The sequence below is a fragment of the Chiloscyllium punctatum genome, chromosome 1, assembly GCF_047496795.1.
Source record: "Chiloscyllium punctatum isolate Juve2018m chromosome 1, sChiPun1.3, whole genome shotgun sequence".
NCBI lineage: Eukaryota > Metazoa > Chordata > Chondrichthyes > Orectolobiformes > Hemiscylliidae > Chiloscyllium > Chiloscyllium punctatum.
In genome coordinates, this window is record NC_092739.1 from 161,588,132 (window position 1) to 161,603,523 (window position 15,392).

The window sequence follows — 15,392 nt, forward strand, 5'->3', positions numbered from 1 at the left end:
TCACTCCATAGGGCAGTTGAGTCAACCACATTGCTATAGGTCAGAGTCACATGTCGTTTCCTTCCCTAAAGGACATTAGTGAACCAGATGGGTTTTTCTGACAATCAACAATAGATTCACGTACATCATCAGTTTTTTTTTAAAAAAATGTTCCACCATCTTCCTCCAAGTTCAGAGGTATGGACACTATCAATATGCAACTTATCATTCAATTTCTTTAACTATTCACATGGTTAAATTTTTAAAACCTGTTTAGACATGTTTTAATACCTCTGTACTGCAGGAGACATTTGAACTCAACCTCCTATCTCAGATATACGGACACAACCACCGTGCCACAAAAGCCCAACCTGTAGCTATTCTATGATTCAACAATGGCGTTACCAATTAAAGATGGAGGACGCTGAAGGGCAGGAGATATCAAGACTCATCATGTAGTCTCTAAATTCATGGTTCAAAACAAAATTAATTATTATGAGATTATCAAATGGACTGCAGCGTTTCAAGAAGACAGCACACAAACAGGTCATCTTGGGTAATTACAGTAACCCAGTCTGCCATTCCCAATCTCATAAATGAATGATCTTTAAAAAAAAAATCAACTTGATCCAGAAGTTAATGTTCAAATAAAGCAAGTTCAAACCTTAAGAGTAATGGTTTTGGCATTTACTGTATTCCTTACCTGATTTAGAGCAATGTTCAGAACTTTCTCAGCTGGCTTGAAGATTGTATAGTCCTCCACTACATGGGTTTTAGAGCCACTTCTAACTGCTTTATGCAAATGTCCAGATTCTATAACAAACAAGGATACAACCTTCTCAAGTAAATCGCAATTTCAGATACAGTATTTGAACAATTTAATAAGTGACATATGGTGAGCATTATATTCTTCCAAGTGACTATGCATCTCAAAGTACTAAAAGCTTTACCCTCTCTTAAGAAACAATGGTGCAACATCAGTTAGTACATTGTGTCCAACTTTGGGCACTTCGGGAATAGGAAGGCAGAAAATATTTATAAGAATGATTCCAGGGATGAGGGAAATCCAATTAATTGTTTTATTCACTCATGGCACGTGGGTCTCGCATGCATTTATTGCTCATCTTTTATTGCCACTGGCTGGGGCAATCCAAAGATAACCACATTGTTACGGGTCTGGAGTCACATATGGGCCAGACCAGATAAGGACAGCAGCTTTTCTTTCTGAAGGACATTAGTAAACTAGATGGGTGTTTTCAAAAACAATTAACAATGGTCACCAGTTGGCTAGCAGCTTTGCGTAGATTCAGATTTTGACATCAACCATTGTAGGATTTACACCTATGTTGCCAAAGCATTAGCGTGACCCTCTGGATTACAAGTCCAGTGACTATATCACCACACCAATGCATCCCCTGTATGAAACAATTCTTGCCAGAAAAGACAGAATATTTGATAGAAGTGTTCAAATGATAAGAGATCTAAACAGAGTATGTGAGACAGAAAATATTCTTTGGTGAGAAGGGTCAAGACCAGAGGGAACAGGTCAAAGACCTGAAAAGTTAACTCTCTTTTTCTCTCCATTCTGCTATCAGACTTCTGCCCTTTCTGTTTTTATATATAGCATAGATTTAAAGTAGTGACAGAGAACCAAGAGTGATAGGCATTATGTATGTACTTGGGTGCATGTTGCCCCTTTAAGACAGTGGGTTAGGTAGCCCAGAGGCAGAAGTAGAACAAAGTCTAAGATTGACTGTGGAGCTGACAGAATGCACAATAAAATATTCCCTGTTCAAGTTTACCTTGTATTCTGTTTATGTTTCTGGTGAACCACAAACTAGCAACCGGCCACAAGGATGTGACCTGGGCCACAAACTGTGCAAACACCATTTTTTTTGTCAGCAGGAAAGACATCACCTGGACTTTGAAAATGGTGCAGGATTGTGGAGATAATACTGAGGGAAATGCTTGTGAGGGGACTTGGGCTGCGGTCAGTCAGCGCCAGGGAAGAACGGTATGCACCGAGGAGTGGGCTGAGAGCTACAGTCCTAAAGGAACCCAGGCCAATGACTGAAGAGGGGAGTATTCAACCTGGAGCTTACCAAAGTCATCTCAGAGAGTGGTCGCAAGAGATAATGGGTTGTGTGTGATGTCAGGGAAGACTGGTATCTTAATACAGTTGGTGAAGGAGTGGTTGACATGGAGACCATTCACCGAGGGGACTCAGGCTGTGAATGTCTAATAGACTCGAAGCTCCAAATCACACAACATCAGGTTATAGTCCAACAGGTTTAATTGGAGGCACTAGCTCTCAGCGTGCCACTCCTTCATCAGGTGGGTTGTTGGGACTATAACCTGGTGTTGTGTGATTTGTAACTTTGTACACCCCAGTTCAACACCAGCATATCCATATTAGACTTGAGTGATGGGAAAAATTCTTGCCAGTGAGAAAAACCTAATTGATGGGCCCATTTGGAGGGATGGGACTATTTAACGGAGAAACTGAAAATCCCGATGCTGTACACAGAATGTTTTGTTGCGTATTTCAAGACAAATAAAGTGGCTGAAGATGTAATAGTACCAGTTTTTTACTGTTGGCAACAAGACCATTATGATTCTAAGGAGTCTGGGGCAACCAGAGAAGACCGTAGACAGAACATACCAAGCACCATGCAAAGTGTTGGGGAGTTATGTTGCAGCAATGCCACTGATGATCAAGGATGTTTCTGTTTTTATAAACAGATACAGCACAAAGGAGAGCCCATCGCCCAATTTGTGCTTGCCCTCGAGGTTCATGGAACATTGTGAATTCAGAGGGTTCCTCCAGGATGCCTTGCGGAACTGTTTGATAATGGCCTTTGACACAAAGCCATCCAACAGAAGCTACTAACAAGGTGAGATTTCGATTTCAAGGCAGCTTTCAAACCTGCTATCTCAACGGAGTGGGCCAATAGTGAAGCAACACAGTTGAGTGAAGATGCCCAGAAGCACAAAACAGCAGAAACTCCGCAAAACAGCAGTGTCAACTGTAGAATGCAAGTTGGCAAGAGTGGCCACAAGGAGTCAAATGTGTTGGATTTGAGATGCCTAGGGGTACAGGTGTAAGTGGCTATGTGGCCAAAATTGCCAATTACAACTCAAGCAAGAAAATGGTTGCTTAAAGGACACAATTCAGAGGTCAAGGCATAAGGAACATGCTGCCAACCAGTAGTAGACCAGGAGTCAGCCAGATCTGCAGGAGAAGCAGAAAGCCCAGAATCAGCAGAATTCCAGTTAAACAACCTGTAGGTACAGGGTAAGGTGGATCTTTTCTGGGATATTCCCAAATTAGAGGGGAAGATTGTAAAGATGGAGTGAATATGGGCTCAGTTGTGTCTCGGATTCGCAAATCAATATATAGGGAAAAGTTAACGGCACTGCCATTGAAGCCTGCTATGGACATACATGGAACAAGTGGTTGACATAAGTAGGGAAGATGTGTTGGGTAGGCCACAGGTTATTAAGGTAGACAAATCCCCAGGACCGGATGGAATCTATCCCAGGTTGCTGACGGAGGCGAGAAAGGAAATTGCTGGGGTCCTGGCCAACATCTTTGTAGCATCCTTAAACACAGGTGAGGTGCTGGAAGACTGGAGGGTTGCTCATGTTGCCTCCCTGGACAAGAAAGGTAGTAGGGATATTCCAGATAACTGCAGACCACTGAGCCTAATGTCGGTGGTGGGAAAGTTGCTGGAGAAAGTACTGAGGGATAAAATCTATTTATATTTGGAAAAGAATGGGCTTATCAGCGATAGGCAACTGGTTTTGTGCAGGGGAGATCGTCCCTTACCAACTTAATAGAGATCTTTGAGGTATTGACCAAGTTGATAGATGAAGGAAGGGCTGTAGATGTCATATACATGGACTTTAGTAAGGTGTTTGATAAGGTTCCCCATTGTAGACTAATGAAAAAAGTGAAGTCACATGGTGTGCAGGGTGTTCTAGCTAGGTGGATAAAGAACTGGTTGAACAACAGGAGACAGAGAGTAGTAGTTGAATGGAGTTTCTCGAAATGGAGAAAGGTGACCAGTGGTGTTCCACAGGGATCAGTGCTGGGGCCACTGTTGTTTGTGATATACATAAATGATCTGGAAGGGGGCACTGTTGGTATGATCAGCAAGTTTGCAGATAACACGAAGATTGGTGGAGTAGCAGAAAGATTAGATTACTTACAGTGTGGAAACAGGCCCTTCGGCCCAACAAGTCCACACCGCCCCGCCGAAGCGCAACCCACCCATACCCCTACATCTACCCCTTACCTAACACTACGGGCAATTTAGCATGGCCAATTCACCTGACCTGCACATCTTTGTGACTGTGGGAGGAAACCGGAGCACCCGGAGGAAACCCACGCAGACACAGGGAGAATGTGCAAACTTCACACAGTCAGTTGCCTGAGGCGGGAATTGAACCCAGGTCTCTGGCGCTGTGAGGCAGCAGTGCTAACCACTGTGCCACCGTGCCGCATAGGGGACTGTCAAAGAATACAGGAGAATATAGATAGACTGGAGAGTTGGGCAGAGAAGTGGCAGATGGAGGCAAATGTGAGGTGATGCATTTTGGGAAGTCTAATTCTAAAGTGAATTATACAGTAAACAGAAGAGCCTTGGGAAAAATTGATGAGCAGAGAGATCTGGGAGTTCAGGTCCATTGTACCCTGAAGGTTGCTGCACAGGTGGATAGAGTGGTCAAGAAGGTATATAGTATGCTTGCCTTCATCGGATGGGGTAATGAGTATAAGAGCTGGCAGGTCATGTTAGAATTGTACAAGACATTGGTTTGGCTGCATTTAGAATGCTGTGTACAGTTCTGGTCACCACATTACCAAAAGGAATTGGACGCTTTGGAGAGAGTGCAGAGAAGGTTTATGAGGATGATGCCTGGTATGGAAGGTGCTAGCTATGAAGACAGGTTAAATAGGATAGGTTTATTTTCACTAGAAAAAAGGAGATTGAGGGGGGACCTGATTGAGGTTTATAAAATCGTGAAGGGTATAGACAGTGTGGATAGAGACATGCTTTTTCCCAGGGTAAAGGATTCAATAACGAGAGGTCACACTTTCAAGGTGAGAGGTGAATAGTTTAAGGGGGATACACGTGGCAAGTACTTTACACAGAGGGTGGTGTGTGTCTAGAATGCATTGCCAGCAGAGGTAGTAGAGGCAGGCATGATAGATTCATGAAAGATGCATCTGGACAGATGCATGAGGAGGTGGGGAGTAGAGGGATACAGATGCTTAGGAATTGGGTGACAGGTTTAGACAGTGGATTTGGATCGGCTTAGGCTTGGAGGGCCAAAGGGCCTGTTCCTGGGCTGTAAACTTTCTTTGTTCTTTGGTGCTGCTGAAGGTCTATGTACTGGTACAAATATAGCTAAGGGACCAGTTGCAGAATTGCCCCTGCCCCTGCATTACTTACTTGCTCCTAGATACAAAACTTAAAGGTAAATTGGGGCTTGGATTCAAAAACAAGTTTGCAAGAGATTTTGGACAGATATAAGGATGTCTTCAAGGGAACCCTGGTAAAATGAAAAGAGCAGAAATTAAACTTCGCTTGAAATGGAACACTTGTCCAAGGAGTCTTGAGGCACGGCCATCTGGCTCAAAGTGGAGCATTGGAACTAGTAAGCACCAGTGAATGGGCCACTCCAATCATCCCAATCTTAAAAACAGATAGCACAGTGAGGATTTGTGGTGACTTTAAACTCACAGTCAACCCAGCCCTCTGTGTGCAGATCAATATCCATTTCCACAAATTCAGTGGACTGGCTGGGGAATGAAATAAAATTGGATCTGTCACAGGCCTCCTTGCAGAGGGGAGTTGTGAAGGAGTCCCAGCTGCCACTGATGATAGTGACACAAAGGGGACCGTTCTTCAATAAGCTAATGCCTTTTAACATCATGTCAGCACTAGCTCCATTCTAGAGGGCCATGGAGCAAATTTTGAGTAGATTGCCAGGTATCCAGCATAATATGGATGATGGTTTCCTTACTGGATCCTTCAAAAAATCTTTTAAAGACTCCATAGAGTACCAGGGCCATCACTAGTGTGGGACTACACAAGGTGCCCAAGGAAATGGAGGTTATCATGAAGGATCCTAAGCCAGATAATTTGTCTCAACTGAGATCATTCTTGGGATTTGTCAATTTTATGGCAAGTTTGTGTCTGCCAACCATGCTGAAACCGCTGGACTGCTGGGAACAGGGCAATCGTTGAAATGTATTCAAGAATGTGAGGGGTCTAATTAGGAGATGAAACAAGCCCTAAAAAGGTCAGAATTGTTGACTCATTTCAACCACAAGTTGTCACAGGAGTGGTGTGCAATGCCTCTCTTTATAGGATTGGAGCTATAATGTCAGCCAACAGAGAAGAAATACCCATTGTGTTTGCATGAAGGTCATAAACAAAGATGGAGACATATGCCCAAGTGGAAAAGGAAGGATTGGGCATCATGTTTGGTGTTAGAAGTTCACCCATTTCCTTTAGTGCTGCCACTTTGTGCTGCTGACAGACCACTGGTCACTAACCTTCGTTTTTGGCCCCTACATGGGAATATTATCAGTGGTGGCATTATGGAGACAGGCACTGGCTCTGTCAGCCTACTCATATGAAATGAGATACTGACAGTCAGAGAAACACGGTAATGCAGATGCTTTGTCAAGGTTACCACTACTGGGAAGTAAGAATGTTCCCAATTGGAACCTGAAAGTGATGTAGTTTTCCCAGGAAGACAAGGTAACAGTGCCAGCAAATCAGATGCATAATGCTACTTGGAATTACTCAGTCTTGATGAAGTTAATGATGGACATAGGCCTGAGAGAAAAGACTTGTCATAGAAACCACCCAGAATTATGCCCTTACCTGTCCTGGAGGTGGGAGCTGTCTGTGTCAGACAGGTGTTTAATGTGGGGAATGAGAGTTGCTATCCTTCCCCTATTAAGTGGAAAGATGTTGGAACAAGTGCACCCATGTGGTGCGAGTGAAAGAAATAGCCAGGAGCTATGTTTGGTGGCTGAATGTGGACTCACATTCTCCCTAATGTATTCCTAACTTTCCGAAAGCATGACACCTAGAATTGTACACATTACTCCAGCTGAGTTGAGACTAATGCCTTATGCAAGTTCAATATAGCTTCTCTGGTCCTGCAACATATTCCCCTATTAATGAAGCTCGGATAAGATATGCTTTATTAATTGCTCACCCTACACGTCATAGGACATCCTACCACCTTGAGTGACTTACACATTTTTACATCCAATCTCACTGCTTCTGCACATCCTTTAGGGCAGCACCCTTTATTTTATATGGTATTTCCATCTACTGCCACCAAAATGTTTCACTTCACACTTCTCTGCACTTCATGTGCCACCTATCAGCCCACTATGCCAACTTGTCAATGTTCTTTTGTAGTTCTACAGTTTTGTCCTTACAGTTTACAATGTTGTATAATCTATAAACTTGGAAATTGGTTCCTGCATGTCAAGATCTAGATCTAGGTCATTAATATATATCAGGAAAACCAAGGGTCCAAACACCAACTGCTTGGGAACTCCAACCCCAAACAAAATCCAATAGCCATTATTCTTTGTTTCTTATCCATGTTGCTTGTGTCCATGAACAATAACTACTTTCATAAGTCTGTAGCATGGCAGTGTATCAGATGCCTTTTGGAATTCCATATACACCACATCAACAGCTACCCTTATCAGCTCTCTGCTATTTCTTCAAAAAAAAACTCAAGCGATTTGGTTGAACAAATTTCCCTTAAAACTAATCTGTGCTGGTTCTTCCTAATTAATCTTTCTAACTATTACTACTATTCAAAGCAATTGTTTCAAGAAGGCTTCCCCCCACCAATGTTGCTTGACCTTATCAGGTTTTTGAACAAGGGTGTTACATTTGCAATAGAGTTCTAAGCTTTATGGAAAGAGGCCCTGCAGTGCATTGTTTGCATGTCAGTCATCAAATAGAGTCATAGAGTCACAGAGCTGCACAGCACGGAAACAGTCCCTTCAGTCTAACTCGTTTATACCTGACCAGATACCCTAATCTAGACCCATTTGCCAGCATTTGGTCCATATCTCTCTAAATCCTTCCTATCCATATACCCATCCAGATGCCTTTTAAATGCTGTAACTGTACCAGCCTCCATCACTTCCTCTGGCAGCTCATTCCACACATGCACCACTCTCTGTGTGAAAACTTTGCCGCTTAGGTCCCTTTTATATCTTTCTCCTCTCACCCTAAACCTATGCCCTCTTGTTCTGGACACCCCCAACCCAGAGAAAAGACTTTGTCTCTTTACCCTATCCATGCCCCTCATGATTTTATAAACCTCTATAAGGTCACCCCTCAGCCTCTGACGCTCCAGGGAAAACAGCCCCAGCCTATTCAACCTCTCCCTGTAGCTCAAATTCTCCAAACCTGGCAACATTTTTGTATATCTTTTCTGAACCCTTTCAAGTTTCACAACATCTTTCCGAAAGGAAGGAGACCAGAACTGCACGCAATATTTCAAAAGTAGCCTAACCAAGATCCTGTACAGCTGCAACATGACCTCCCAACTCCTGTACTCAATACTCTGGCCAATAAAGGGAAGCATACCAAATGCCTTCTTCACTATCCTATCTACCTGCAACTCCACTTTCAAGGAGCTATGAACCTGTACTCCAAGATCTCTTTGTTCAGGACCTTACCATGAAGTGTGTAAATCCTGCTCTGATATGATTTTCCAAAATACAGCAGCTCACATTTATCTGAATTAAACTCCATCTGCCAATCCTCAGGCCATTGGCCCATCTGATCAAGATCCCGTTGTAACCCTCTTCACTGTCCACTACACCTCCAATTTTGGTGTCATCTGCAAACTTACTAACTATAATCTCTAATGCTTACATCCAAATCATTTTTATAAATAATGAAAAGTAGAGGACCCAGCACCAACCCTTGTGGCACTCCACTGGTCACAGGCCTCCAGTCTGAAAAACGACCCTCCACCTCCACCCTCTGTTTTCTACTGAGGCAGTTCTGTATCCAAATGGCTAGTTCTTCCTGTATTCCATGAGATCTAACCTTGCTAATCAGTCTCCCATGGGGAACCTTGTCAAATGCCTTACTGAAGTCCATATAGGTCACATCTACCACTGTGAGGGTTCATCTGTTCTATTCCCGTTTTCCAGCATTTGCCCCTCACCCTTATGAACGATGACATTTTAAAGTGGTCACCTGAATTAAAATACCTGGAGAGTATTTTAGGCAGTGAGTTCCATATGTACAACCCTTTGGGTGAAGAACATCCTCAAATCCCCTTTAAATCTCCTGCTCCTTACCTTAAAGCAATACCCTCCTGGTAACTGACCCCTCTACCAAGAAGTAAGGTTTCTTCCTGCTTACTCTGTCTATGGCACACAAAACTGTGTACACCACAATTAGATCCCTCCACAGCCTTCTCTTCTCTAAAGAAAACACACCTGACTCGTCTCTCTTCATAGGTGAATCACTGAAGTCCAGGCAACAACCTGGTAGATCTCCTCTGCAGCCTGTCTACTGTGATTACATCTCTCCTAGAATGGAGCAGCAAGATCTGTACACAGTGCTCCAGCTGTGGCCTAATTAACATTCCATACAGCTCCATCATAACCTCCCTGTTCTCATATTCAGTACCTTGGCCAATAAAGGCAAGTATTCCATATACCTTGTTATCCATCTCATCCACCTATCCTGTCCAAGATCTATGGACATGCACACTGAGGTCCTTCTGATCCGAGGATCCTACCATTCAACATGTACTACCTTACCTTGTTAGTTCTCCTAAATGTATCACCTCATACTTTGAAGGATTAAATTATATTTGCCACTGTTCACCCCGACTTTCTTCAATTTAACCTCGGTTGTTGGTAAAATTCTAGAATCCATTATTAAGGATGAGGTTTCTAAATTCTTGGAAGAGCAGAGTCTGATTAGAACAAGTCAACATGGATTTAGTAAAGGGAGGTCATGCCTGACAAACCTGTTGGAATTTTTTGAAGAGGTGACAAGTAGGTTAGACCAGGGAAACCCAGTGGATGTGGTCTATCTAGACTTTCAAAAGGCCTTTGATAAGGTGCCACACGGGAGACTGCTGAGCAAGGTGAGGGCCCATGGTGTTCGAGGTGAGCTGCTGGGATGGATTGAGGATTGGCTATCTAACAGAAGGCAGAGAGTTGGGATAAAAGGTTCTTTTTCAGAATGGCAGCCGGTGACGAGCGGTGTCCAACAGGGTTCGGTGCTGGGGCCACAGCTGTTCGCATTATATATTAATGATCTGGATGAGGGAACCGGGGGCATTCTAGCGAAGTTTGCCGATGATACGAAGTTAGGTGGACAGGCAGGTAGTACTGAGGAAGTGGGGAGGCTACAGAAGGATCTAGACAGGTTGGGAGAGTGGTCCAGGAAATGGCTGATGGAATTTAACGTGAGCAAGTGCGAGGTCTTGCACTTTGGCAAAAAGAATAAAAGCATGGACTACTTTCTAAATGGTGAGAAAATTAATAAAGCCAAAGCACAAAGGGATCTGGGAGTGCTAGTCGAGGATTCTCTAAAGGTAAACATGCAGGTTGAGTCTGTGATTAAGAAAGCGAATGCAATGTTGTCTCTTATCTCAAGAGGGTTGGAATATAAAAGCAGAGATGTACTACTAAGACTTTATAAAGCTCTGGTTAGGCCCCATTTGGAGTACTGTGTCCAGTTTTGGTCCCCACACCTCAGGAAGGACATACTGGCACTGGAACGTGTCCAGCGGAGATTCACACGGATGATCCCTGGAATGACAGGTCTAGCATATGAGGAACGGCTGAGGATACTGGGATTGTATTCGTTGGAGTTTAGAAGATTAAGGGGAGATCTAATAGAGACGTACAAAATAATACATGGCTTTGAAAAGGTGGATGCTAGGAAATCGTTTCTGTTAGGCGAGGAGACTAGGACCCGTGGACACAGCCTTAGAATTAGAGGGGGTCATTTCAGAACAGAAATGCGGAGATATTTCTTCAGCCAGAGAGTGGTGGGCCTGTGGAATTCATTGCCACGGAGTGCAGTGGAAGCCGGGACGGTAAATGTCTTCAAGGCAGAGATTGATAGGTTCTTGTTGTCTAGAGGAATTAAGGGCTACGGGGAGAATGCTGGTAAGTGGAGCTGAAATGCGCTTCAGCCATGATTGAATGGCGGAGTGGACTCGATGGGCCGAATGGCCTTACTTCCACTCCTATGTCTTATGGTCTTATTGCTATTTATGCCCCGTGAATTTTTAAGTCACCTGTGACCTTTCTGATCATACCTCTAATATTCATGTCTAGGTCATTAACGTAAGCAGCAAACAGCATAGGACCCAGCACTGAACCCTGTGGTATATAACTGGACATGAGCTTCCAGTCACAAAAACACCTTTCAATCATCACCTTTTGCTTCCTGCTGCTAAGCCAATTTAGAAGCCAATTTGCCTATCACTCCTAGATCCCATGGGCTCGAGCTTCTTAACCAGTCACATGTGTATGCAACAATCAGTTTGGACAGGACATGGCCTGAGGTGATACTTTAAAAAAAATAAACTATTATTTTTAAATAAATTTAAGAACAAGTGTAAAAATATTAGGTACAAAATGGTTACAACTTACTTTAATTATAGCAACTTCTGATTTACCAAAATAAGAGAAACAGTATTGAATTTGTAAAAAGCCAAGTTGTCTGTAATACTGAAAATCTCATTGTGGTTTTTCTACTTAGCCAGTGGGATTGATAACAGTTCTTAAAATAAGTGATGAGTAAACAGTAGAATATTGTCCTTGGTTATTGAAAGAATTAGTAGCAAAGGTATTGAAGCACAATTTTACTCAGAAATAGCCTGCTCTGAGAAGTAATAAATATGAGAGGCAGACTGACTACTTCAGATACCAGCACTATGATTTTCTTTGCACTTCTGACCTACTTGGCCACAGTATGAGAAGGAACCCACAGCCCGAGAAGCTAAAGTGGTTTTACAGTATAGAACTTGAGTACTGCTACAAAATGACACATTTTGATGAAGCTTTGCATTTTGCAGTCATCCAACTAATTATAATAATACCAATTCAAAGGGAAAATCAACATTTATATTGGATGAGAGGAGAATACGGAGGTTGACAAGTGGACCCTGGTGCATTCTCGATGGCAGCACCATGACTAATTAATGTTAAAATCAAGGCTTTGATTAAATCTTAAACAACATGTATTAAAGGTTCAACCAACCAATCAGCACTATCTTGAGAAAAGCATGGGAAGGTAGTGATGTTGTGGTAATGTCATTGGATAGTAATCCAAAGTCTCAGACTACTGCTCTGGCAATATTGGTTCAAATCCCAATGTGGGAGTTGTTCAAATTTGAATTCAATAAAACAATCTGAAACTAAAAGCCGGTCTAATAGCCGCCATGTTAAAAGGAAATCTTCACTTGTGTACCATCTTTACCTCGATGTGACTCCAGCCCCACGGCAGTGTCGCTGACCCTTAGCTGCCCTGTGACATGGTCTAGCAAACCACTCATTGTATCAAATTACTATCAAAGACTAAAAAATGAAACAAACCAGACAGACAATCCTGCATTGGCCAAGGCATTAGGAACAACAATGGCAGAAAAATACAGAACTAGTGATGCAAAAAAAGGCCTTCTTATGAACATCTGGGACTTTTGTCCCACAGACTAGTCAAGCAACAGAATGACGTAATCATACTCTCAGAATCATGCCTCACAGACACTGTCCCAGGTACCACCAACAACTCTCACCAGCAAGACAGACCCACCAGAGGTGGTGGGTCAGTTCTGTACAGTTGGGATGTAGTTGTTCTCGGAATCCTCAATTCCATACTCCATTCGGGACAAAGAAATTTTCTGCTGATTGCCACCTACTACATCTGCACTCTTGACTGATAAAAATTGAGGCCCACTTTTCCTGGGGGTGTACCAAATGTTAGTATTTTTAAGGTACGCACAGTATCCCAAAAACTCTAGCTTTCAGACCAAGATAGAAAACACAGACAGGCTTTTCTATTAAAACAAATTTCTTTATTTATTATAAGTAATTAGTCTGCAGCTATAGGTAAATAGATTTAAATCATTGGTATATAACACTGCTGACCAAAAGTCTAATCCTCTCACAAACTTCCTCCTTACACACCCCATACAGACAGACAGACAAATCAGAAAACTTATTATCGGGGGAGGTAGAGGAAACACTGGAAGGTCACCCTAATGGTCTTTGCTTCTCAATACTGATGTCAAGATGATCTTACTTCAGGCTAGTTCCATTGTCTCTCTCAGAAGTTTTCACTGATTTGTAAGAAGAGTGATTGATTCACTTGGAAAATGTCTCTGATTTATCAATTCAAAAGTCACAGCTCACAGCAACTGCTGCAGGGAAGGTAACTGATATTCTTTAAGATTAAACAGTTTTTGTTCACTGCAGAGAACAAGTAGCTGTTGCTGGGACAAACAACAGCACACACCTATGTGTATTTCTCTCTCTTTCTGGTTTTAACCTACACAGTTGGCTGAGAGCAGTCAGCTTCACTTGCAACCAGCACCTCAACTCTTTTGTCTGTATAGTACAGGAACCCACAGCCACAAAAAAAAGGAAGTATACAATTTTAACACATTCTTTGCTGTTAACTTATATCGCCATCCTGGTAAATCTTTTTTTTAAAGCAGCTTTTCCTGTTTGCAGCCCACAGTTATTAAACACATCGCTAAATTGCCCATAGTGTTAGGTGCATGGGAAATAGGTCTGGGTGGGTTACTCTTTGGAGGGTCGGTGTGGACTGGTTGGGCCGAAGGGCCTGTTTCCACACTGTAGGTAATGTAATGTAATGTAAACATCAAAGTGAAAAAGTATGATTCTTACACAGGCAATGACCATCTCCAACAAGAGCAAATATAATCATCACTCCCTATCATCACAGAATTTCCTATTATCAACATCATAGGGTTACTATTGACTAGATACAGAGTTTAGATCTAATCCATTAGATGATTTGGAGTTGGGGACCATGGGTAGTGTGTCAAAGTTTGCTGATGACACTAAGGAGTGATAGAAGACTGTGAAACTTTGCAGAGGAACGTAGATATTTTAAGTGAGTGGACAATGGTCTGGCAGATGGACTACAATGTTAATAAATGTGAAGTCATTCATTTCAGTAGGAGTAACAGTAAAAAGGACTGTGAATTGAATGGTAAGAAGTTGCAGCCTGCTGCTGTGCAGAGGGACTGGGTGTCCTTGTGCATGAATCACAGAAGGTTGGTCTACAGATGCAGCAGGTAATTAGGAAGGCAAATGGAATTTTGTCCTTCATTGCTAAAGGGATTGAGTTTAAAGGCTGGGAGGTTATGTTGCAGGTGTATAGGGTGCTGATAGGGCCACACCTGGAGTACTGTGTGCAGTTTTGGTCTCCATACTTGAGACTGGATGGGGTGCAGAGGTTGATTCATTAGGTTAATTCTGGAGTTGAGAGGGTTGGCTTATGAGGAGAGACTGAGTAGGCTGAGATTATATTCATTGAAATTTAGAAGAATGAGGGGGGATCTTATAGAAACATATACAATTATGAAGGGAATAGATAAGATAAATGTAGAGAGGATGTTTCCACTGGCAGGTGAAAGTAGGACAAGAGAGCCTCAAAATTAGGGGGAACAGATTTAGGACTGAATTGGGAAGGAATGTCTTCACCCAGAGGGTTGTGAGTCTATGGAATTCCCCGCCCAATGAAGTCATTGACACTATTTCAGTAAATGTTTTCAAAGCGTAGATAGATTTTTTTTTTAACAATAACGGAATTAAGGGTTATGCTGAGAGGGTGTGTAAGTGGAGCTGAGTCCATGAAAAGATCAGCCATGATCTTATAGAATGGTGGAGCAGGCTCAAAGGGGACAGATGGCCTACTCCTGCTCCTAGTTCTTATGTTCTTATGTATATGAGACCTTGTCAAAAGTGTCACTAAAGCCAATTCTCCACACCTCGGGCACCACATCTGAAGAATAAAAGATCATTGCTGGTGCCTCTGCAATTTCCATTCTCACTTCTTTCAGTATTGTTGGGTGGATTTCATCATTATGATCCAGTGACGTTGCCACTATATCACCGAAATACAGGCAATGGTAATATTCAAGTTTGTTAACTATGATTGCAGGAGTTTTATGTACAGTCAATATACTTAAATATCAATAATTCTGGTACACCACTGTAACCCTGGTTTCTCTTCCTTGGATTGTAACATGTCATGTATCAATCCCAGCAAATGTATGTCATTTGTTCCAGACTTTTCTGCCATTCTGAAGTATACAACCTTAAGAACAGGAAATGTTGCCTAAAA

General features: G+C 42.5%; 1 protein-coding gene across 1 annotated transcript in view; it reads right to left on the reverse strand.

Moving 5' to 3' along the window:
* Positions 1-15,392, reverse strand: part of sema4f (sema domain, immunoglobulin domain (Ig), transmembrane domain (TM) and short cytoplasmic domain, (semaphorin) 4F) — a 251,129-nt gene that overhangs the window by 13,956 nt on the left and 221,781 nt on the right. Inside the window, exon 11 of the mRNA XM_072577811.1 lies at positions 683-792. Within this exon, the coding sequence (XP_072433912.1) occupies positions 683-792 (110 nt within the window). The remainder of the gene's footprint in view (positions 1-682; positions 793-15,392) is intronic.